Here is a 27,066-nt window from a genome sequence, read left to right as displayed (position 1 = left end):
AGAACCCGGAAAAAGGCACTAGGGATATCCATGACTCTGCAAATACATGATCCATCCTAGATCCAATGATTAAATTTACTAACACTTAGGTAACTGTTTACAGTTACCTAAGTGTTAACATATCTAGGGGCGCCTGGGTGGTACAGTTGGTTAAGAGTCCGACTCTTGGTTTTGGCTCTGGTCATGATGTAGGGTTGTGATCTCAGGGTCATGAGATCAAGCTCCATGTTGGGCTCCATGCTCAGCATAGAGTCCACTTGAGATTCTCTCTCCCTCTACCTTTGTCCCTCTCCCCTGCTCATGTATGCTCACTCTCTCTCTTTCTCTAGGATGAATAAATAAATCTTCAGAAAAAAAGTGCAAACATATTTAAATACTACTATTAAAATGTACACTTATTAATATACAGCAATCCTTTGAGGTTAACTATTATCCCCATTTTACAGAAAAGAACGCTGAGGAAAGACGTTCATTGAAAAGTAAAATGCTTAAGATTATAGCATATGTTGCTAGAACTTACCCTAGGACCTTGGCACACAAATTCCATGTACTTCTCACTACATGACCCAGAAAGATAGAGCCCAATATATTAAAGTCATGGATATTAATTAACCATGAGCTAAGTAAACAACTCTTTCACATGGTAAATACTAAGTAGATGCAGAGAAGAGGCTGTTTGCAAACCTGAATGACTCTGAGAGAGACAGAAATAAGGAGGGTAAAAATAATAGTTGTCATTTAAAAAGTAATTTGGTTAGAAAGAGATTGAAAGGTGTGAAGCAAGAGACAATTTTTTTTAGCAATACCAATATTATGACCACATAATATAACCTTAATCAGAAGCACATGATTTTCAATCACTGTTGAAAACTGAAAAATGGATTAAATATTAAGATTATCAGTATTACAATTTATGTTGAAAAAGGGAAAACAGAATCTATATTTTAAGAATAGAAAATAATCGTTGCTATCAAAAATGGCCACAATAACTTTGTTATTAATACAAAGCAAATACTGTATTCAATTAAAACTCCTCTATGGATTTTGTATTTTACTAAAATTACAAAGAGATAACACTAATTTGAATTACTGAAAGTTCTACATACGTTCTTTTGACATCTTGTTCAATCATTGATCGCAGTTCTTTATCTTGAAAAAATTTGTTCCAAAGACTCTGAAATAAGGAAAACAACCTATTTAAGATAATCTTACACCTTTACTTGACTTTTATGATCTCAATTTAATAATTTAACTGATCAAATTTATCCTTCTCTGAGTTATCATTTCACATTGTGGAAAGGAAACCTGAAATTTGGAATAATTTTTATTAAAAAACTAGTTTAATATCAGAAACATACCCTTATACTAACATCAATTTTTCCAGTAATAATACTGTATATATTTTAAATTTTTGTATTATCTGTATAAAGTGAATGATAGTTTTGCTGTTCTATATCCACTACTTCCCTTATAAACAACGAAAAGGTCTACTTAGATTAGAGCAGAGCCATAGGCCAACTGGTCTCAACTTGAACCTGATCTGAACTCCCAAAGCACTAGACATATAATGTTTTCTGCAAAGCTTGGTTTTTATGATCAAACAGATTTTTAGATACTTTTTAAAATGTGAGTTTAAGCAAAGTTTTAAAATTTACTTAATATTCTGTGCTGCTATACTATCGACTATATCATAACAACTATATGTATCAGGTAAAAAAGAAATGCTAATATATATTAGCTGGAAAATAATTTCTGTTAGCAGAGAAACAGGAATTAGAGCAGCAATCGAAGAAGTTATACAATACCTCTAAAGTAATAATTATTCTTAGTCTTTGCCGGACTATCAGTGGTGATAGGTAGATCCTTTTCATTATCTTTAAAAACTTAATAGACTCACCACAGTCACTTTTCTTCTTGGAAGTTAGTCCCACCAAGTGAACGCTTCTCTATTTTTATCATGAAGGGAGGCTTTCCTAGCCTCCTCACTGCCCACTACAACCTTGATAAAACAGTTCTAACCTCCTGTTTATGCTCTTCTCTTTTACCCTGAGTTCTTATGGTCCCCTGGGACTTCTCCATAGTGCCATTCCACAGAAATAGATCATAAACCTCCTACAACACAGGATGAATATAGCATGGAATAATTTCCATCAGGTTTTAGGTTGCATAATATATGGAGTAAAAAAAAATTAATTGGCATGAAATAACACTGCTTTCATTGTGATTGATAACTAGTCTCATAAGCATATTCTTATGGGCAAAAGAAGCTGAGATATGAATAAAGATGAACTTTACCCCTTCATCCTGTGAAAGGGGATTATTGATCATCAAATCTTGCTGGCCAACAACCTTCCTTGGGTTTGTGATGTGCTGGCAAGGAAAGAAAGAAAATACACACACAAAGATCAGAGGTTACTGGACTTGAAAGTGTACATAAGAAAACAATTACATTAATTAAAGTACAACTTACTATTTCTTTAACGTTGCTATACCATGCTCTTAATTCTTTAATTCTATTTATCCACTGACTTTTATCTTGAGGAAGGACACAAAGAAATAGCTGTCAAGGAAAAAAAAAAAAGGAAAATTTTGTAAAAATCCTAACAAGCAACATATAAAACTATTTGCCAAACAGAATCACCTGAAAGAGATATTCATATTGAATATTGCAAGAGGTATTCATATTCATGGTATTTCATATTCACAGCATTCCAGTTCCCAGTAAATTATATTTGGGAATGTTTATATATATTTGGACAATTCAAAAAGTGAACGGAGGCCAAAAGAACAAGATCCCAAAAGCTACACCACAAAACTGAATCAAGCTCCCCTCCAGATTTATATTAAAAATGAACAAGAATGCACTGAGGCTCAAGTATAATTCCCATTTTACAGTCTTATATTAATGGCGTATTGACAGACACAAAGTCCAATGATTAATTTCAAGGTTTACGATTTGTCTTAAAACTGGCAGGTAAAGGACGGAAAAGAACCTGAGGGCACGGCTTGAGAAGTGAAGTCATTCCTTTTAAGACAGAAATGTAATTTACAACTGGCAGCTGGCTTATGAAAAAAACAAGCATTCTTAAAAAGACAAATTTGATTTCATTTAGTGTAATACAACATTAAAATAAATCTGGGTTTGAGTTTATTTTTAACAAACGAAGGATACTAAAAGTTAAACAATAAGGAATGGGGGGTGGGGCACAAATATTTGTAAACAAATATTCTAGCAGCAGGTCCCCTGCCTTTACTGCCTGCATCTAACAGAAGAAAGATGTATTTTAATTATTAAATCTAAATTATTAAATCTAAAACTGTCTAATGCATCATGTATTTCTTACTGTCTACTTTCACAGACTCTGTATTCTCAGTTTAGGCAGATAAAACCTAAAAAACTTTCAACAGGAGTCATTTCAGAAATAAGTCTAAACCTCAATTAATTCATTTTGAGAGAACAAAAAGGGACAATATTTGCAGGCAATTAAAAAACGATAACTGCAGATTATCACTAGTTTTGGTAATCAATGGCCCTTTCTCTTAGGAGACTGACCTAATTTTCTTCCACTTCTCTTTCCTGCTGCCCTTCACTTTATGTTTCCAGTAAAAACAAAAAAAAAATTGAAAAATCTTTTCCATCTGCTATTTCTCAATCAAAGAGGGGGGTGACTAAATGGCTGCACTTGATACAATGGGAAGCTGGAAATAAATCCCACCCTGCCCCTGCCTGGTTTCAAGGATTTCTACAGAAGCCTCTGGGGGTTGTAAAGGTGTTGAATTCTGCTCCATCAAATGAGATGAAAGAACAGCTATTTCAAATGACTCCTTTACCATCACCAGTTACTCGGGACTAAGGTGGTTCAACCTTATTAGTAAATGTCCTATGAAAGATAAACTTGGATGGCCAAAAAATCGAGAGTGAAGTCTCCTGGAAAATTCAGTGATCCCGTGCATGGGTAATCTCCCAGGGCATCAGGTAATGTGTTGATATACTGCAACCACAAACTGTAAATAAATATTTTCTTCTTACCTTCCAGCAAATGCTGCGGAACCTGCTGCTTCTCAGCTGCCCATTAATCCCCTTCTGCCTTATTGTTGCCAAGTAATTGTTGTTTACAAATAGTTCTTCCCATTCTTTCCTATATGCAAGAAACCAAAGCATAGTGATCCTTTTGTTAAAATTCTCTGCTTGGAGAGGAGTGCTAAGAGGAATTAATTTTAAATAAGTGTAAGAAATGCAACTTTTAAAACATATATATTTAGTTGTGTACTGTTTCTGAACGCGTGGCTGTCTTTTTGGACACAGTTCTTCTGTAGATTTAATGAATATGTAGATCTCTGTAATTATGCCAGCTACTGAAATTCATAATGTCTATGGAGGCTATTCTATTTCCTCTAAAATGTTGATAGTGCAGTTCAGTGATGAAACAAGAAAAAAAATGAGTATTAATATAAATACATGACTGCTTTAGCCATTGACAAAGACATACCTGCTCCAAAAATACACAACAAAAAGGGTACCGTTGATTATATTGGCTTCTCACATGAAATATCTGTTTAAATGAACCCATTTCTCTTTAGTGTCAGGCTGGGGAGTTAAATAGAAGACTACTTTAACTTTTAGTGCTATTTACTATTGAAATCTCTGGAACTTCTTTCTACATGATCAGTTTTAAAATTTTAACAGGTGCAGGCAAATTTGAAAAAAAAATCAAAAAATTAAAAAGCCTCACTGTAAAAACTGTTAAAGGCAAGCTTGAGTACCTTGCAGTACCTATGGCTGAGCAGATAAACAACTGAAATATGCCTCCCAGGCACGCAGACACCAGGGGCCTAACACCTGTGCTTCATTAATATACAAGTAAATCTGCTCTACTGGGAAACAATTGGAAATTAATTGTCCCAAACCATTTACTGAGTTTGAATAAAGAAAGTAGACCTATATTCCCTGCATCTTGTACCAAACTACACATCAAGAATCATTTGTCAACAGTTGAGGCGACTGAGCAGAGCTTTATGAAATTTCTCTCAGATTTCATAATACCACAGTAAACTTATCATTTAAAACTTATCATCAGGGCTGAAATCCTGGCAATCTCTTCAGAGAGACTTCCTCAAAAGAAAGACTTTAAAACCCTCAACCGTCCTCTAACATACACATGCAGTTGTCACTGGCCAGACCTGATTCATTTTGAGAAAGGATAGCCTGCTCACTATGTTATCTTAGAGCCAGTACTGCAACCAACTGCACGCCTACAGCTAAAACACCTGACCGTGGAGTATCTTCTCCACAGAGTTTTCCAGAAGAGTGATGCAGGCAATGGCACATTTCTGACTGCCACACGCAGGAGAACTTCCAGCTCAGCCCTGTAGCACTGATCCCCAAGCCTTCTGCCAGGAGGGGCTAGTAGCTAAGTATGCCAAATGAGACAAGCACTCTGGCTCCATACCGAAGAAATACATTCCTACCACTGCTCCATGAAAATTTTACTCCCAACACTCCATTCATAACAGAAAGTAATGCTTCATTTTTATTTTAATTTGTATTTGTATCCTTAGTGAAAGTGAAAAATTTTCATGCTTTTGAGTCATTTTATTTCTTTTTTAAAATTAGCATTATTGTTAATAATATATTATAATATTGCTTTTATTTTAGTGTGCTTTATTATTGGTCCAAAGGAGGAGTTTTTACATTAAAAAATCACACCTTTGTCTGCCACACACATACACTTTTTAACCCAATACCTTGGTTTCCAACACAGTAAAGCTTTTTAATTTGTGTATTAATTTAAATCCAACATTTTCTCCTGATGCTCTTTCCACTGTTTTCATGCTTAAGTAATTCTTAGCCGCTCCAAGCTCAAAGAAATGTTCTTTTTTTTAAATCACATTAGTCCATTTGTATTACCCATAATATTTTAAATACATTATCCATTTCCCAACAATCTCACATATATTATCCACATCTCATATTCAGGTTTTGTTTTTATCCAGTTTTAGCAGTACTCAAAGATGAGATAAGCAATGAGTACATCTCAGAAAATGTTAAGTATGTCTAAATAGCTTGTGGTCTGCAAGCAAAAACTGCAGATTTTAAACGGATTCAGAACCCAAAAGGAATCAAAATTTGTGCAAGACCATGCAGTTCCATGGCCTGAAATCACCGATACATTCCAGATAAGAGAGGGAAGTGTGAGGCAAAGACTCCCCAGAGTCTCTTCCAAAATCAGCTCCTATTCACAGGGACCAGGACAGAGTGAAGGTAGACACAGCTGGTGGCTAGATTCATTGCCATCTTGTCAAGTTACGCAGCCTTTTAAGGTCAAGTTACATACTACTTATGAAATGAAGGATAATTATTTGTTAGCTTAAATAAGACCCTGGGCCTTGATTACAGTGTCGGTAGAGAGAACAGGAGACTGGGGCATGTGAAATGGAAACATTATCTTTGGAATTCACAATCATCTCAATTTATTCAGGGTACTTAGAGTTCCAATTAAGGCTTAACGCCTCAAACTGATGAAGAGCCCTAACAACAGAGGAACACGAAGGCCACAGATAATTCATTGTCTTGCTCTTCTATGGCCTCGTGTTTCATTAATGAACAGTGATACGGAGTAAACACGAGTGACCGTACCTACCATGTGCTTAGCACATAGAAGGATTAGAGAAAGCATGAAGTTAAGGAGGTAGATGGATCTGTAAACCAATAATAATCTGGTGAAGGCAAAGCACTCTGGCAGTACAGAGAAGGGAGAACTAGTTTTATACCTAAAAATAAAAACTTGAGTGTAGAAAATAATAGCAGCACCACATGCACTCAAATGCCACCCCAAGAGCTGGGCTGTTAGAGCTTCAACAGTCTCCACAGAGGACAAAGTGTTGAACAGTTTAGCCCTTTGAGGGGAGCTGAACCCAAATAAAAGTTTTTTACAATCATAAATACAAATGGGCACCTACGCCTGAACTCAGATCAGGACATGGGCAAAGAATACTAAGTTATTGACGAGTCAGTGGTGGAATTCTTCAGCTTAACAAAAATAAAGAAAAGGTAGTTCCTAAACTTTGTCTTATATTTAAAAAAAAGTATATAGTGTGCCCGTAATAGCCAAAATCTGGCAATGGTGCCATTAAAATGCTAAAAAAAATCCACGGGTGCCTGGGTGACTCAGTCGCTTAAGCATCTGCCTTCGCCTCAGGTCATGATCCCAGGGTCCTGGGATCGAGCCCCACATCGGGCTCCCTGCTCAGCGGGAAGCCTGCTTCTCCCTCTCCCACTCCCCCTACTTGTATTCCCTCTCTCACTGTGCCTCTCTCTGTCAAATAAATAAAATCTTTAAAAAATAAATAAATAAAAAATTAAAAATCCATATATTTAAAAATACAATATTTTAAGTAAATCACTTTTAGCCTTTACAACAACTCTCCTTGGATGTGTATTTTTAACCCCTCTTTATCAATGAGGAAACTAAGACTCAGAAAAATTGACTAAGAGAAAAAAAAAAGAGAGAATTAGGAAAAGCATCTTCCTGGAAGCAACACTAAAAGGGAAACACGGTATTGCAGACATCAAAGGGCAAAAATGGCCTCTGGAAACAAGGCAAGACAAGAATATGACCTTATATTTTCTTCCTTAGATTTCTAGTTTTTGAACATCAAGTCCATGGGTACAGGGATAAGTTTTCACCAGTTGGATGCTGGACTGAGAAAGTAAGTCAACAGCTGCTGTGAGTGGTTAAAAACAACCTGGGGTATTTAGGTGTGTAAAAAGCCTCAAATGGAACAGATTAGAGACACACCTGGGCCTTAAGGACTCTCTTGACAAAGCACTAGTGCCATCTAGTGGTAACCACTATGCCTTGCAGGCACTGGGTCCCTAAAAACAACCAGCATCTACTCAGGGAAAGGCAGAGAAACTGGTTTATTTCTCAGGCCAGTGTTAATGGATTGGTAGTGGCTGCCTTGGAAGCACTGCGTGAAAAAGGATTCTGAGGCTACCATGTGCTCCTCAGAAAAGAACACTGTGACTGATTAAAAATGTTGGCCATGAGTGTTGCAGTCATTTCTCAGTAAAATGAAATCAACTTCTACAGCAGCAATTGAGGTCTCCCCTCCAAGAATACCTATTTAGGTAGTTAATCCACTTGACAATGCTTTTGGGTTTTGGTGGGGTTTTTTTGTTTGTTTGTTTTTTGTTTTTTTTGACATGGCAATCAACTAGAATACTCAGTGAATAAATACGGCTGATGATCGTAAGATCTCTTTCTAATTATATATTTTAATGTAGTATTTCCTAAGATACGCACATAAAATTAGTATAAAACTAGTTAGCACCTTCTAAATGTAATTGTTTAATTACTTTTGTAACCTAAATAATGCATAAGTTACTTGATTATGTGGCAGTTCTGGACCAGAAAATTTCTGAATTGCCCCAAATGATGACACACTAGAGAAAATAATTTTATACTATGTATCTTATAGGATGATTTCTACCCCCATTTTCAGGCACTAGCTGGGCAGGCAGCAATGTCTTTATGGGGCTAACTAAAGAAACCCAAAACAACCACAGTTACTGAAAACAATTCAGAGACTACATACAGTCTAGTACTGAGGATCTTCAATACTTGGTTAAGAGGAACTAAGTCTGGTTTTCACTGATAAAGAATGAGGGGAATGGAAAATGGATTATCACCAGGGGGAAGGTGAAGAGGTCACAGAGAAGGAAGATCAAAGAGGGAGGTATGGTAAGGGGGTGGTATGGTGAAGGAGCTCTGCAGAGATGATCCTGTAGTTTACAAGGTCAGCTAGCCCTTGATCATCCTGTTTTTTGAGATTTGACTAGAAATAGTAGTACTAAAGACCAGGGCAAAATAAAGGTGATCTTTATGCAAAATAAGATCAGAGTTAGATGTGTAAAGTATTTGATGGTGGAAAGCACAAGGTAAGAAAACTGAATCTGATGCAAAAAGGTTTATACCATTTTATGATCCTGAAGTGCATGCCAATATTTGAAAAAAATTGCCATATTAGTAACTATAACTGCCTTACCAAATATATAGGTAAAAGGACGCAATAAATTTTAAATCTGTATAGAAATATATTAGTGAAAGATTTCTAATGAAAGGACTGTACCATAAATCCAATATTCCAAGTAAAAGAGTATATACTTTTATGCCATCTTAAGGGAATGGTTTTAAAAATACTATTCAAATAGAACAAGGAACATCTAACTTAAAAATCAATGGAAATATGAGAAGTGTAAATTAGGTATGTCAGCATCAGACTGTAAAGTGTGGCACCAGATATGGGTAAGCTACAACATTAGGACTGCAGGTGCCAAGATCAACCAGATAAACACTGATGTTATCTATAATTACCTCATTTTTAGCTTAAATCACAGGTAATGAGGGAACTCAGAGACTCTAAAAGGCAATTAGAAACTGTACTGGCTTTTTTGCTTCCTGTATCAGGAATTTTTAAAAAACTTACTTTTATTTAAAGCTTTTTTTTCCCTCCATATGAAACATCAGGGCATATCACTTATACATATATAAATAAATATAAAAAACAGAATGCACAATTACTTACAAGCTTAAAATGGATTTCTTTCTATGTCTAGGTGAAATATATTCTCATCTGATGAGACCCCATTGAAACAAAGGCAACAAACAGTTCACTGTGTGGAGGTTTCTTAAAATTAATTTATGATGATATTTTGATTTGGGTTTGGATTTAACTCTGAATTGAGAAATTCTGAACTTCCACCTCAATGTCCACGAGGACACAAAGCACTGAGTTAGCAATAGTTTTGGACTGTCAGGTATAATATTCTTTAAAAAAAAAGTATCATTCTCTTCAAAATATAATGTTTAAGAGCTTCTAAATTCAAGGTCATATTAAGTAGGTAGTCAATAAACATGCCTTTAGAAAAGGAATCAGAAAAAGCTATATCAAAAGGCTATAAAATAGTATATAAGAAACGTCATTATACTACTAATCAAAGATTCAGCATTTAGAAGTGAGAAAAGGATCCTATATCAAACTATCTCTACAAAGTCGTCTGAAATGAATATATTTGATATTTGATATTCCATAGTTAACTTATAGAATTATTTCTTTGAGGCACCTTCCTGCAGACCTCCCCCACCTTCTTCACATCCCCACTGCACTACATTTACCTTGCTATTTGTGAAACTAGCATGGACTTGATATCTAACTTTCTATGTGATAAAGAATTTGCCACAGTCTACAATGTAAACAATACTATGAAGTAAATGCTTACAGAATTGAGAACAAATTATTCTGCAGTAATTTAGAAACAGACATTTATTTAGCAGAATCCGATGTCCTAATTCAACGTCAATCTAATCTCATAAACCATGTTTTTCAAGACTGGGTTGATTTATAGGGTATTACACACATAGAAATACATGTATGCTTCAAATAATACTTTGTCTTAAAAAGATCTGAATGGATTGTAACTGAATCCACCATTCATTTGATAATTTGTGGATCAGCACTACCCGACAGAACTTTCTGAGATAATAAATATTCTATATCTGACTGTTCAACATGGTAATCATTAATCACATGTGAAGAACTATGTATTTCAATTAATTTAAAACTAAATTTAAATACTCATGTCACTAATGGTTCCTATATTGAACACCAAAACTCAAATGTTTTAAGGATAATAAACCATTCATAGATACATTTGAATTTTAAAGTAACAACTACAAAAAAGTTTCAAGAGATATAAATATACACATGATATATACCACATATACTGTTACTGGAGAAAGAAGACAGATACACTTTAAAAGTTAGTACAACTAGTTAAAAAGTCAAGATAGTTTCATAAGAGATGTAACAAAGTATATAATTAATTCTAAATGAATGGTGCTACTAATAAGATCATATATAGATATAATAGATATTTTCTCTTTTTTATCTCTATATGGTTGCCTCTCTATCTAGGTTTCTCTGTCTCTACCACCACCCTCTGCCCCTTGCTTCCTCCCACCTCGCTCTTCTTATATACACATAAAAGTTAGGGAAGCAAATCTTTAGTGATGAAGTGATGCATCTGTAAGTGACCAAAAATAATCAATGCTGGGAACCAGACGCAAGATCTGAATCATGAACCTAATATGACAATACTCGGTATTAGACTGGCTCAAAGATCCAGGATATGAAAATTTTAAATGAAGACAAATGGGTCATGTGATAAACTTTAAGTCAATACGGACATTATGTACTTTATAAATTGTTTGGATTAGTGTACCTAGGAAAATAATTTCACATGGGCCTCTGCAAAGGTAAGGAAATATCCTCATCCAAGGGCCACCAGAAAATCTCACTCATTTATAATTTAAAAGAAAAAAACTCACAACTATAAAAAAATCCCAGGCTTGAATACCTCATATACCTAGCATAATGAATGACCAATGTATGCTACAAAAGTGATTTTTTTTTGCAACACAAAAATGTTGAGAGTATCAAAATATTACTAAGCCATAAAGAAATTTTTGTCCAGATGTGATATACATTTGGAACATTATGGCTAATTGCCCCTCCATTAAATAACTCCACATTGCTTTGCTTTTGGAGTTTTCCATTCTGTTTTTAGTGACATTTTTCTCATGACTATCATTATCAGGCTACTGGCTACCAATTTGTATAATGATTATACATTAGCTTTTAAAAATCCTAAATCTCCACCACTCTGTCACTTGCTCAGTGTGTCTTTTAAAATAAAGACAACACTCTAGACTTTAAACTGCCATACATTCTAGCCTATTTCAACATCATAAATTATCAGAATCTTTCCTAATTTAAGAAAAATGTGAAATAAGACTGTGGGAATAAGGACTGGAAGGGCTCTCCTGTGCCTAAACATATTTTAATAAGCAAACATTTCGCCTTTTCTAGCATTTTCCTCCTATTTCTAAGTTTCTGGTTATATTCTAGCTTGTTGAAGCTATTAGAAATTTGACCTGTAAATAACCTATATGTCACTGTATACCCAAATGTCAGCAGCCAATCCCATTCCCCCCAAGGCGAAGAAAGAATTCAGAGCCAAACTCTTAAGCAAGCCTTTACTAGCAGTTAAAGTGAAAGTACCCTCCCAAAGTGGGAGAATGGGACAGGCCCAGAGGTGCCAACTGTACCAGGGGTCAGGTTGTCTTTTGTCTTTCCTTTTTATGCTTGCACAGGTTATGGGTCATAGCTAGGGTGGTCTCTGAGGCTGCTTCCAATCATCTAAGGGACTCCTCCTCCCAGTGGGGGGATAGGGGAGGGAGGGCAGGGTTTGGTCCTATATGGTCCTTGTCGGAACTGTCATGGCAGCCTTCTCCCTGCAGGGAGGGGATCAAAACCACAACGTACATGTATCATAATGAAGTTATATGTTACCGTTGGCTAGGGTCATAGGGGAGAATGCATGTGTATCCCCCTCCGGGGTCTTTCCTAAACTGCCTACTCTATCTCAAAGGAAAAAAGGAAAAATCCCTTTTCTGAATACTGGATATAGAGGGTAAGGGATAAAGGGTTGGGAGAAGACACTAAAATGAAGGAATCAGGGTGTGGGGAGACCTAATCTGAATATGCACTGTGTTTCCTGTGTAGGCTAGAATACCAGTGGGAATAGTATTTTTATTACTGATTTTTTAAAAACAGTTGTTCTGCAGAGATGAACCATTTTCTCATGACCTCCTTGTCCAAATTAAAATATATTTCATAAAAAGTCCTGTCTTAGGCAGAAGTATTCTCCACTGATGAAATTTTACGTTATCTGATAGTTCATCTACTTCAAGAGAACTCAAATCTAGTCCTGACTTTATAAAAGGCCTTTTGTTATTTTTTTATCCTGTTATCCATATGCTCAATAATTCAGATACTCCCAAATGGATGCCAAAAAATTTTAATTATATGACCACAGATAGCCTTATATGAACCAAAGAGATGTTTCCATAAGGTGTCACATGGAATGCTACTATAAAATTGAAAACTAGCACAAGAAAATTCTCATTTTTCTACAGAGTTTTTTTTCCTTTGCTTCTGCAGAGCTTTTTAAAATACAGGGGCGCCTGGGTGGCTTGGTCAGTTAAGCGTCTGCTTTCAGCTCAGGTCATGATCCCAGGGTCCTGGGATCGAGTCCCGCATCAGGCTCCCTGCTCAGCGGGAAGCCTGCTTCTCCCTCTGCCTTTGTCCACCATCCCCTCCCCCAGCTCATGCTCTCTCTCTCTCTCAAATAAATAAAATCTTTTAAAAAAATAAATAAAAATAAAATATTATGATTAGGAACGGCACCTAGACATATAGAGGCAGGAAAATGGGGTTCCTTCTCTAGGACCCATCAACAGTCCAGGTGACAGTGGGAAAAACAGGGATGGGAGCAGTGTTAAAAACGCCAATCAGACCACTCTGGCTTTATTTATCCCACTCCCTCGACCCTCTTCTAGATCTCTCAAGTAGAAAAAAAAAGTAGTCCCTGTTCAACCTACATAACTGGAATATTAAAAGAGAGAAGCAGGCCCTGGGTTTGGCCAGGTGGTCAGGTCGGAAGGGGCAAGCAAACAAGAGTAGTTACTTGGTCTGTGCCTGGTTCAATGACAGTAGAGCTCTGCTGCTCAAGACAACTTTTAAAATCTAGAAGCAATTAAAAAACTGGAATGAGAGTTAAGAGGTAGTGTTCAACTATCCTGTTCTGCTTCAAATGGGTTCAGAGACTTGGGCTTGTCATCTGAATTACTTTTCTAATCTGAACAAATAGCTTGAAATTTAATCTTTGAAAATCCTTGAAATATGTCAACCAGCTAAACTACTATATCTATCTCAGAACATTGCATCTATAATCATGAAATGAAAACTATGTCCATATGTTCAGATGATACTAGGACTTCTTTTAAATTTCAAATATTCTCTCATTAGCAGGCTATTTTTTATTCCATAGCTGCTTTATTGATTTTTCCCATATTTCTAAGCACATAATACTCATTCTCAATTGTATCATTATCAACCATTTCATTTAATTTTGTGATTTAAAGATTCTCATTTTCAACTCCCAGTTAAATTTTTTGATCATGGATTTAAATATATCAAACACCTATGATATACTAAAATCTAAAACTTTAATACTATCAAAATACTAGTTCATGCAAAATAACAATGTCAACAGAATGAAACAGATATATGTAAATATTCATATTGTAGGGGCCACTTTAGTTGTCTTTCATAACTAAGGGCATAATTTCGTCACTAACAAATGTAAGGCCAATCGAATCTAACCATTTTAATAGTGCCAATAAAAAAAAAAGAAAAAAAGAATGCATTGTTAGAGAGTAGAAAATGAAGACTACCTTTACTCACATTGTTCACCTCATAGAAAAGTCTTGTCCCTCTAGAATGTCCAGCAGATATACCTTCCCTGTAACCACCATTCCCCAACCCCTCAATTTTAACTACCCCAACTGGTATTCCTCCAGTGTTAAAATGCCCCCATTATAACACTGGTCATCATCTACATTAGTTGCTTCCATGTCTATCTCCCCTCCTAGATGATAAGTGGGCAGTGTTTTATTTGTCTTTGGGTCTTGGAGGTTTAGCACACTGGGTTGCCTATAATGGGTGTACAATAAAGATTTGCAGAATGACTGAAGATTTGTTAGCTCTCTTGAACCAAATATATATATAACCATATTACTTATATATATATATATATATATATTTTATATATATAAACAAATGTCACAAAAACACTTGTGAAAGCTCTGGATTAGAAAAAAAATTTAAAAAAATAGGATTACAGGGGTGCCTGGGTGGCTCAGTTGGTTAAGCAGCTGCCTTCAGCCCAGGTCATGATTCTAGGGTCCTGGGATCGAGCCCCATCCCCATGTCAGGCTCCTTGTTCAGGGGAGAGCTTGTGCACACTGTCTCTCTCTGTCAATTAAATAAATAAAATCTTTAAAAAAAAATAGGATTACTAACCATTACTAACCACTGCCACTGTTCCCCTAGAAGGCAAGGTAATCTGATATGGAAAATGTAGACAAATACTGAATATCAATCTCTATTAAAATAGTCTGTGAAAATTCCACCTTTAAACTGTATCTCTGAGACTGAGAAATTGTTTGTCAAATCAAAAATCAGTAATTAAGCCTTATGTAGAGCTAACTATATAATTATAAAGCAGACCCATAAGTAAATAAATAAGCAAGGTATTTGTAAAATGTTTAAAAAGATTTATAACTTTCCACTTTTAAACCATTCTTCTTTGTATTATTTTCTCAAATTATAGATCCAGTAACACACTTCAATATTACTGACAAATATTTAATTGGCATTGTCTATTTCACTACCCTACTTAAAGTGCAGCATGCTAATACATACTACAAATAGTGACCATGGGGCTGACAGGAGTGAATTTCAACTAGGGACACCAGGAAAAAACAGAAGTGTGTCCAGGGGAAGGGACTCTCAGTGATGACTGACTCAGAGCAGCTTATCCTCATATTTCAAATGTATGCCTGTCTTTTCAAAGATAAACATTTACACAGCCTTGGATGATTGGAGCTTGCAGCTGACTATGTAAATAAACAAACAGGAAAAAAATGTTTCCCCTAGAGCCTGGCTACAGATAATAAAAAGGGCTTGAAGGGTCTTCTGAAGCAAAGGAACTCAAACTAACATGTATGCTCAAGTCAGTTTGGGTTACGTTAATGTAAGGCTGTAAATGCAAACAAGCCAGTTAATTAGTTAAATGGAAGGTAACATTTTCAGAGCCTTAAAGTGATCAATAATTAGCTCAGACAGTTGTATATTACAGAAAAGCACAGATACTGACCAGTTCCACTATCATAAATAATAAAGTTACTTCAAGAAGATATATTCATCATGTGTGATTTTTTTCCCCCTTCTCTCAAATATTGCTTCATTATGGAGATATGAATTAAGGTATTATTTTGATTTTGGTTTCTGGAAAATGCAAAAGTTACATACATATTTTGTGCTCTCTGAAATTATCATTTAACTGTAAAGGTTGTGATGCTATTTCAACAAATATGAAAACAAGAAATAAGAAAATTTGATGCTGAGATTGTGAGGCTAAAGAAGCGTGGATTTTATAAATATTCTTCCTATACAATCTATAGATAACTGTAGATATTTATAAATTTGATCTTTTATAGGTAACTGTAGATCTAATCCTTAAATACTCACTTACTGCCAGTTTAGGACTGCAGAGAATTTTATTTTATTTATCTTTAAAGATTTTATTTATTTATTTGACAGAGAGAGACACAGCAAGAGAGGGAACACAAGCAGGGGGAGTGGGGGAGGGAGAAGCAGGCTTCCCGCAGAGCAGGGAGCCTGATGCGGGGCTCGATCCCAGGACCTGGGATCATGACCTGAGCCGAAGGCAGACACTTAACAACTGAGCCACCCAGACGCCCTGGACTGCAGAGAATTTTAAAAAATACTTTTCTGAGACAAGGGACAACTTTAATAGATGAAAAAGTTGATTAAAACTTAAAGGAAATTTCACGAGCACCTGGGTGGCTCAGTGGGTTAAGCGTCTGCCTTTGGCTCAGGTCATGATCTCGGGATCCTGGGATCGAGCCCCACATCAGGCTCCGATCAGCAGAAAGCCTGCTTCTTCCTCTCCCTCTGCTCCTAAACCCTCTGCTTGTGCTCTCTCTCTCTCCCTCACTCTCTCTCAAATAAATAAATAAAATCTTTAAAAAAATAAATAAAAAAACTTAAAGGAAATTTCAGAAAAGAAAGAAAGGAAAGGTGCAGAAATTAGTTTATTTATTACGTGTTAGATGACTGGAGCAGGTGTTCTACACATTTGTAGGTATGCTCCCTGTAACTCTATGATATAGGAACTGTAACATTCCAATTTTACAAATGAGGTAATCAGGAATCAGAGAGATTAATTCTCTTACCTAAGGTCACACAGTCAGTAGGTGGTAGAGCTAAGATATAAACTTTAGTCAGTCTTATTTCTATCTGTATGTTTTTTCCAAATTGTTTCCCTGAATCGAGTCTTTATTCTTAAAAACTTACAGAGTTTGTATCCTATAGTTACATAGATTCTCAACAAAATATAGGCAACACAAAGTGAGAAAAGCATGGGGCGTCTGGGTGACTCAGTCGGTGAAGCGTCCGCCTTCAGCTCGGGTCATGATCTCAGGGTCCTGGGATCGAGCCCCACATCGAGCCCCACATTGGGCTCCTTGCTCAGCGGAGAGTCTGCTTTTCCCTCTTCCTCTGCCCCTCCCCCCTGCTCTTTCTCTCTCAAATAAATAAAATCTTAAGAAAAAAAGTGAGCAAAGCAATGCTCTAAGAATCAGGAAAAAAACCTTTCTCATCTACTTACTAAGCTATGATAACCTGGAAAAATAAAATGGCAAAGGCTTAGGAACTTAAAATGACTGGGTGGTAGAAGAGGGGGATGGAAATTCAGGTTAGTTTCTATTATCTTTAGTATATGCTGTGAACTGAATGCCCCTCCTCAATTCACATACTGAACCCCAACAGCCAGTGTGATGGGTGTTTGGGGGTGGGCCCTCATGAATGGAACTAGTTAGTGCCTCAGAGAGCTCACTGGCCCCTCTGCTATGTGAGAGCACTGTGAAAAGACAGAAAACCAGGAGTGGGCTCTTACTGGACATCAAATCTGCCAGCACCTTAATCTTGGACTTACCAGCCTCCAGAACTGTAAGAAATAAATTTCTATTGTTTATAAGCCACCTAGCCTACGATATCTGTTTTAACAGCCTGAACAGACTAAAGGTATAACATTCAGCAATTAAATTGATTCTTTGACTCCATATTCTCAAATATAACAGAGTAACAACAAACTTATATCACTCTAAGAGTGTAGCCAGAACCCAGATTTCTAAATTTTAAATGCAAAGTATGCTTTTGCTCTATGATCTCTACTAATATTTTGAATCAATATTTCATGGTTGTTTCAAGACACATATGACCCACTTACATACAAATGGAGAAAAAAGGTATTCTACTAGAAATAAATGTAAATGATAGAAGGATACTTCCCACATTCTCTCAAATTACTGATAAAATAGGATACATAAAAATGTTTATGATAAAACTATGAGCCTAATTTTTAAAGTTTACTCAATGACTGAACAGTGTTCAAATAAATGTATTTTATGTATTTTATTACTCAGGAAAAGAATTAATTTTGGATTCAAAAGACAAACCAACTATAGAATACACCATATTGAGAGAGGCTACTTCAGAAGCTCGGATCAATATTAAGAAATTATAAATTATAAATTATAAATACCACCTAGTATAGAGCCAAGTGGCTCTATACTCTTTCCTCTTTAAGGAAAGAAAATAAAAAATATAAAGGGGAAAAGTTCCCATTATTTCTGCAACAAAGGTTCTTTTAAAATATGAAATATATTAGTTCTTAAAAGGAAAAAATAGGAAGCTAAAAAGAATGGGTATTTCTTAATCTTAAAAAAATGTAAATAATGTGTACTTTACAAATATTTGAGGTCTTTATAAATTTTTCAAGTCTCAAGTCACCCCACCATCCCAGTTGTAGGATTTACTAATTCAAAAGACACGCATTAGTATTTTGCAATCCTTTCTGCATACAACTACTTTTGCTTTTTAATTCAACATCAAGGTTTCTATTATAATCTTTGTTTATTGATGATGAGTTACAACAACCATTGGTTGTTACTACTTTGAACTGTGTCTCCTGGAGACAACACTTCATTTACAAAGTATTTGAAAATTATCCAATTGTCAAAATTCACGAGATAATACATTTTTCCTAATGGCATAGCTTGGGAAAATACACCCAGCAATGGTACCGTGTGAAATTAAACTGTAAAAGTAATTAGGGTAGACTACATGATTTACTACCGCATATCAGAATCTAGAAAATCATAGTTAAATAAACTAATATATTTAAAAATAATCTACAATGACTTATTTTCTATCCTTTGACATTTATACAACACATCAAGATGATGTCTGAAAACTAAGCAATATTCTGAGTTTCCCCGAGAATGCCAATAACTGGTCTGAGTCTTCTCTAACTAAACTATTTACCCAGTGTATTTTTAACATGGATTTGTCGCTACATAAACACAACCTAAATCTTAAATGAGGCAATCCTAAATAAAAAATTAGGCAAAAATGAAGCTATTTTCTATTTTGGGAATTATAACATTGTATGTGAAAAAAGCATTACACAGATTCAAAAACCATATAGACTTCTATGAACTTTTGTGGGAAGTTAAATTTGATCAATAAAGATATTTAGAAACATAGGGTAAAAAAGGAAAGTTTAAAAATGTTCACCTTCAATTTATTTCATAGGTCACTGTTATACCATCTAATAAGATAATTAAAAACATGCAAGCAGCTGGTACTACAGCTAAACAGATTAATGTAATAGTCTGTAGTCATATGTGCTGGCAAGGGGCTTGCCTCTTCGGAGAGGAGAAGGTCAGCTGCCCTTGGGAAAGGAGGAGCGTGGTGGGGAGAGAATATTCCTTCTACCATGTGGCCCTGTGCTACAGTCACTAACTTAATCATCTACTGCAAACTGCTAATCGGCAAACTACTATTCTTCTTTCATACCCAGCAAGGGTCTCTCAGTTTTCATGTTTAAATAAGAAATACAGAAAGCTCATATAATCTGACTGAGAACACTGGACTTTAAAAAGCTTAAGAACTATTGCATAAACCAATAATATCTTCTCAATTCTTATAAATTTTCCATTTTAACACATCATCTGCAAATTAGTTGGGAGACATACAACTGAATTTTAACAAGAAGTTCTAGAACAAGATCTAATCTATTACCTAGGCACCATATAATATTCATACTGGTGCCTGAGTAGTTAAATTCAGCTGCAGTCCATTTGAATCAATGAAGCAAAACCACAAAAGACACAAATTCAAGTAAAACTTCCCTGCCTATGAAAAACAAATCTATGAACATTAGGTACACAGAACTAGCGTGTTAGGATCTGATCGATTGTAAACTTCAGAATTTGTGAAAATTCCAAAATTCCACCTCTGAACTTATACAGAGAGTAAAACCTCCTCCTTTTATCATTGCTATGTGTAAAGATTTGCTATATGAAGACAACTGGGAATACTGTATCAGCTTGAGAGTTTCAAGCGTCAGGTTAAGCTCGCTCTTAGCTCCTTTTCTGCTAACAGACAAAAGATACTGTCCTGTAAGTCACACATTCTTTTTTACCTTTTTAGTGTCTCTGTATCAGGGCACTGTAAAAAATTCTAAATACCAGAAGGTTACCAATGATGACAATGATGATGATGCCACAGACAAGAAGACAAAAAGCTACTATTTACTCAGCGTTTACCACATGACACTATCCCATCAACTCCTAACAAGTGTGTTTTTTCCTAACCCCACTCTAATGGTGAGGAAACTGAGGCTAAGACTTGTACAAGTTTCCCAAGTATTTGGAGTCAGGATCTGAACCACCTCACCATATATTTACGTATTATTAACAAATGAAAAACAAAACAACAATCAGTGACTCTATCCTCTTGAAAGTGACAATCTAAGACCACAATAAGACAAACACATTAATGGGAAGAGTACAGACTTAGGTGACCAATTCAAGACTGAATTCAAAAGTTAACACAACCTCCACGTTCGCTATAAAAGGGTACACATGTTGGAGGGTGAAGTCAAGGCTAACGCAACAAAGTTGCCAATTTATATGAAAGAATTAATTCCAGAAAGAATTAATAAATGCCATGGCTTTGCATTTGGATTTTCAAACAGCTTTATCTTCTACATTTTATCTCAGTCTTTACAAGAGTTGTGAGGAGGAAGCAGGTTAGACCTTAGAATGTCTGTCTTATAAGATGACGAACAAAGGCTAACCATTACCCCGGACACAAGTATATTGAGCTTGGGTGTGATGGTCCTACGCTAGCAGCCAGAACTGTCTGACTGTGAAGAAAAATCAGGATTTCTGAGACAGTTTAAGTAAGACAAAGGTAGAATTGTTAGGCTAAAGGATCTTTGAGGGTTAATATTCATGTTTTCCTAATAACTTATTTAAGTTTAAAACAGCAATGACAGCAACAGAAAAATAATTTTCATTTTCAAAAGGGAATTTTACTGACAATTCTGTTGCCATTTTAGTGTGATCATGCAACAATTCCTAGGTTTTATCAGTTAACCTTAATATGAAAATAGACCCCAGAGCTGTGCTTCTATGAATTCTGCATTTAACCCAAGTGTCAAATTCACAAGTAAGCTCATTATATTGTAAGAGCTATTGCCTGCTGAGTAGAAAAATATTCATTTCACACCTTAAATACTATAATACTATTTAATAACAGCACTGGCCTGCCAACTATTAAAAGCTCGTTTTTATATATTGTACTACCTGAGCTTTTTATCTTGCCTTTTTAATTACAACAATAAATTAATATCCTAACATTACAACACTGACAGGCATTGATTAAAATCATATTAGTTAACAACATTAGTATTTATTGTGCAAAGTTGCATTAGGAGTTCATTTTCAAAGTACAATTATCATTCAATAATACTAAAATATTTTAATCTTCAAACTATTCAAGAATAAAATAAACTACAAGATAATACTGCGCCTTCACATTAACACATTTCTCTTAACTTTATATTATGTCCATTATTTACTATAATTAGCTAACCTACAAATGTAATTGTAAAATTTAACTCACCAACAAAATTTATACACATATGGATTTTCCTTCCTTTGAAATACATCTCCATTTTCCTTTTGTCTATTTTTTACTGTATTTATATCTAGCAATGATACTAACAACATAGATTTCACATATATTATCATATTAACATTTCTCACTTACATGCCAAATCATGAATGTTTAACTATCTTTTATATTCACTTCAGCACTAAAAGAAGGATTTGAAGAATTCCAACATTTATAAGGTAGGATGAGTACAGTGAAAATATAATGACAACATATGAGCTTTACTGCTGTGATAATACCCTTCTAGAACGCCACGGGAACATAAGCCTTTTTGTAGTATCTGTGACACTTGAACGACTGATTATTTATACAGACCCCAACTGATATAAAATAAAGATGTCAAGTGTTTCAATTACCATCTCATTTCTGGAATTCATAAACAATTTGTAAAAAACTTTCCCATTTACCACATTCTTATTAAGTGCTTCCTGTATACAAGGCCCTATTCTAGATATCAAAAGCTTGCCCGGAATCTGAGAAAACAAATGACACAGTTCCAATTAGGGATATACAATATGTTTTCAAATAAAAATATAAAGATTCCAATCATAAACTCTGTATTTATTACATAAAAGGAGTTACAGCTTAACATTCAAGTGAGTTTCCAAGTGTACAGTGGTTCTTGTTTGAATTTTACTGTGTCACTGCAAAAGTGTCAGAACTAATTAACCATCACGACAATGCACTCAAAGTATTTCTTCAAGAACCTGCACTGCTATCTAAAATGCCAAAATGTATTATTATTGAATCTGTACCTTTTTTCCTTAAAAGAAAACAACCTTGTTCTTATATTATGTTGGTTAAGTATATGAATATTCAAATATTACTGGAAATAATATAATCTTTCTTCTTCCTAGGTTTCCCTATTATGAAGGTACAAAATCCATAAACATTTACTCAAGCAAATCAAGTTATAAGGAGAATATTACCAAAATACTAGAGAAGATACATGTTTTCTTAACCAGCATATCCTTTTAAAAAAAAATCACTAATTAAGATGTAACTGCCCTGTTTGCTGAAGAACCAAATGGAATATAAACAAATAGCACTTGATGTAACCATGGATTACATTTCATATTCTCTTAGATGCTCATAAGGAATATATTCTGTTTTAACAGGAAACTTAAACAAATGGAAGCCTTTAGTAGTGTAACAGATATACTGGGAAAACAAAATAAAAAATGGATTTTAATGGAGCATTCGTACCAATTATACACTAACAACTGATATCGACAATAAGACCATTTACTCAAGAACTTAAAAGGTTACATTGTTCATTACTCAGTAAGTCTGCAGAACAATCGCATATCACAACATTCTTTACATTTAACTTATTTTTAAAGCACAGGTAACACTTCCTTACTACTCTAAGATTAGAATCCTGTAACATTAGGTATCTTGTATATTATCTTGTAATAATATGTTTCTATGTATTCATCACCTACCTATAGGAATTAAAAGTCCCATCAGAATCTAAAGTAGAACTTCTTCTTCCATTTTTATTTGAATCTCCTGGAAAAAAAATTTAAAAACACTGAAATAATGAAGATTATGAAACTGAATATTTTAGTTGAAAAGCTGCTGTGTGACAGCTCTAAACAGTATATTAGGTCCAAAAGCATTATCCCTTTTTCCCTACCCCCCAAATATCTCCTGTAATCAGAGGTCTTTATGCAAAAAAATTCATTCTGATGCTAAAATATAAACTAATACCACCACTCCTAAATTGGATAGAAATAACTATCAAAATAATTGTTAACAGAACAAATAAAGCACAGTACAGACATTTTCTTTTTATGAATCACAAACAAAACCAAAATTTATAAACCATTTAATCATATACTAGTGTTTATAAACAAAGGGCAACTCTTTGTTAGTGACCAAGTCACCCGTTCTGACCACTGGTTCAGTCAAAAGAGAGCAACAGAAAGGGGACCTGTAATATTTTCCAGTTCACAGCTCTCCATGGTTGAGGAATTTGGTAAGCAGAGAGGTAGAAGAGAAAGCAGGATGGGAGGTGGTGAATGCAATCTAACGAGCTTTTAATACACTTTAATATTCTTCCTAAAACTTTATGTTTTAACTGTGGGCAAAAGTTCAGCAGTTTTAAAAATGAAAAAACAACACTGAAAGATATTTCTGCATCATATGGTAATACCAAACATTTAGAAAAAAAAAATCCCACTTAAGAAACTGTTATATTCATAGTATCAGACTTAGAACAAATTCATACCTATCAGTTTAAAGATTATAGAATAAAAATAAATGTGCTAAAGAAGTTTAAAAAATGCTTACCAATGCCACAGTATAAAATATATATGCTTATTGATAGAAATTTAATTTTAGTAGTTTACATTTTAAAATATATACTTCAAAGTATAGTTTTTATGAAACCATAGTATACTATTAAATAGACCATTTATTCTTAGAAACAAATTAAAAAGACTAGATTCTGATTATATTTCATACTCCTAGTTCTTGTAATGTAACTTTCGAACATCAGGTTATATTCATTTTTATGATATTTAAAGCTTAATAATTTAATGATTTATCCATTTTAATTTACACTTTTAATCCACTTTGAACAATCTAAGGTGCCACTGGAGATCATCACAGTGGTCCTGGTTAAGTCAAATAGTAATTACAGAGCTTTCACTTTAAAGATGAGATTATTTTTTAATTATTGAGTACAGTACTTAAGGTACCATACTTATATAATTATGCTACTCATTAAATGGTTATTGAAAGCTGAAATGTAATTTTAATGACAGCTACCTATTTTTCTTTTCACACTTTTTAGTTGACAGATTAGTCAAGAATATTGGTTCTTTTCAAAATCTTTACAGCTGTGCCAAAGTGTTCAGGAGGACAAAAACTGGACTGTGTCCACTTACTAAGTTTTAACTCTATTCTTTTATCAAAATACACTTTCAGGTTTTTTTTCTCATTAAACAAAAATCCTAAAATGGATTATAGCATTCAAAACTATTGCCAAATTTTATAGAAGAAAATTGTCCAAAATCACTTAAATGTTTAAGATCAATTTAGCTGGGTTTATTTCATTAATTCTTAAAACACGGATACTATAAGATCACTCATACAACATATTTTCTTAAAAAATTAATGGTATTATAATAAATAAACTAAAAGGATCTAAAGAAAATTCTGTTTCTAACTAAATGAAAATTTCCTCCAACACATGTTATTTAACAGCTTGCAGACATTTCCTGTGAAACATTCCATAATCAGCATAAAATACGTACTATATCATACATTTAAAATATGAGCCTTCTTTCTCTTGAAAACTAAAGATTATAATTACTTAAACACATAAGATCTCACCAATAGAATATTTCTTCCTTTCTGCTGATATTTACCAGAGCAAATATAAAATCCTTCAAATAATTAAGAGACTTTTGGTTTTTTAAACTAGGTTTTGCCATCATAATATATTACATATGTTATATATAATATACATAATAATATATAGGTTAATAATATAATATATAGGTTTTCTTCATCTTATACCGGTTTCAAAATGAGCATATCACATTAAATATAACCTTCAAAGGATGGGAATGAGGAAAAAAAGCAGTTTTTCTTTCTCGAAAACATACCAAAATAAGGAGTACAATTGTTTTTTCTAAACAATATTAGAGAAAAGATTTCAAAGTTTGCTATATGGGGAAAAGGCAATAAAGTTTTGAAGCGGGAAAAACTGCTTTGTTCCTTCAATCCTCTAGTTGAAATTAATTATAGCAAATGTTTATGAAAACATCTGTTCCTTACAGTTATAAATTCTTAATTTTAGTATGGATGATTCCAGATTCTTATTCTGGAAGGAAGTTGTCTGACAATTGAAAGATTTACAAAAGAACAGACAGAATTTATAATTCTGGAAAACTGTATATATAGTGTGTATATCCTGCGGAGATTTTCATTTGTGTGAAACATTTGGAGGGGCTTGAAACTGGTAACTAGGAGAAATCAAAGAGAGGCTCCTCTTTAAGGTGTTATACATTAAAAACATATTTGTAATAGAAGGAAACATCAACCAAGAATTATAAATAAATGCTAATTTACTATGAATCTAATTTGAAGTAAGTATAATAAACTAAGTATTAATTTTATCAAGGATTTTAGTAAGTCTAATGCCGATACAATCATGGGAAGGTATGTGTAGTGTTCCCCAAAAATAACAACAGAGGGTGCAAGAGAGTTTAATATGATGTTTTTAGTTGCTGTTCTGATTCTTGTACTAAGTTGTCAGGTAGCCATAAATGTAACAAGGATGTATAGGTTGTTTTCAAATCTCTCTCTCCCTCTTCACCTCTTTCTCTCTCTCTCTCTCTCTCTCTCTCTCACACACACACACACACACACACGCACACGCTCATATTATTACAGTAATCTTGCACAAAGACCTTTAAATGATCAGACAGCACAAATAACTTGAAATGTGTTTTAAGGTAACGGATTACCTTTCACTTGCTTGAAAAGTAACAATAAATTTTAAAAACACAATTGTGATTTTAAAAGTATTTCAATATTTAATATAAATTAACCAGTAAAATAAGCTAGATATATTTATTGGGGAAATTTTACATAAGTTACATACATATTATATATGTTGTTATCTGTATGTATATTGTGCAACCTTTATTTACAGGAATAGTTCATTAATTATTGTGACAATTACAATGTGAAATTTACATAATTTCCCACTGGTAAATAACTTTGCAAAATGAATTCCTGGCACTCACAATTTAAAAAAGTTGACTGATTTGAAGAAAATACCCTTGTAGCCAAATTACTTTAAATGAGGATAGAAAGAGCATATATTTTCCATTAGTAATTTCTAACATACATGTATCTAACTTATTAAGCAAATAATATGTATAATGGTGACTTAAATCTCAAAACAAGACAAATTAAATTCCAGATTCTTTTTTAACTTTTACTGCAGTCATGTTTAGCTAAGGGCATTTATAATACCTATGTACTGTTGAAAATCATGCTAAATGAAGATTTACAATAGATTTCTATAGTTCTTTTTTTTTTTCTTACTATAGTTCTTTTTATGTACAAACATCTCCCTCATGAAGGTAGAACCAGAGATTTTAAGCTAGGTTAGGTTAAAAACTACCAGAATAATGCCATAAACAAACACATCTACTTAACTGGGCCCTCAGTTTACATCTAAAAAACATCAAGTTTTAGAAGATCACATCATACTATGTATGAATTCCAAAAAGTATTACATAATTT

General features: G+C 34.2%; 1 protein-coding gene across 10 annotated transcripts in view; it reads right to left on the bottom strand.

The window, feature by feature from the left end:
- The window catches only part of TBC1D5 (TBC1 domain family member 5), a 579,609-nt gene that overhangs the window by 259,653 nt on the left and 292,890 nt on the right, over positions 1-27,066 (bottom strand). For all 10 annotated transcript variants that reach the window (XM_027583569.2, XM_027583568.2, XM_027583571.2 and 7 more), the window contains 5 exons: positions 23,244-23,310; positions 4,031-4,139; positions 2,471-2,560; positions 2,296-2,370; positions 1,107-1,174 (listed from right to left, as the gene is read on the bottom strand). In XM_027583569.2, the coding sequence (XP_027439370.1) occupies positions 1,107-1,174; positions 2,296-2,370; positions 2,471-2,560; positions 4,031-4,139; positions 23,244-23,310 (409 nt within the window). The remainder of the gene's footprint in view (positions 1-1,106; positions 1,175-2,295; positions 2,371-2,470; positions 2,561-4,030; positions 4,140-23,243; positions 23,311-27,066) is intronic.

Source organism: Zalophus californianus, chromosome 1, assembly GCF_009762305.2.
Source record: "Zalophus californianus isolate mZalCal1 chromosome 1, mZalCal1.pri.v2, whole genome shotgun sequence".
NCBI classification, from domain to species: domain Eukaryota; kingdom Metazoa; phylum Chordata; class Mammalia; order Carnivora; family Otariidae; genus Zalophus; species Zalophus californianus.
The sequence above is the reverse complement of the archived record's forward strand: the minus strand, read 5'-3'. Positions and strand labels throughout refer to the sequence as shown.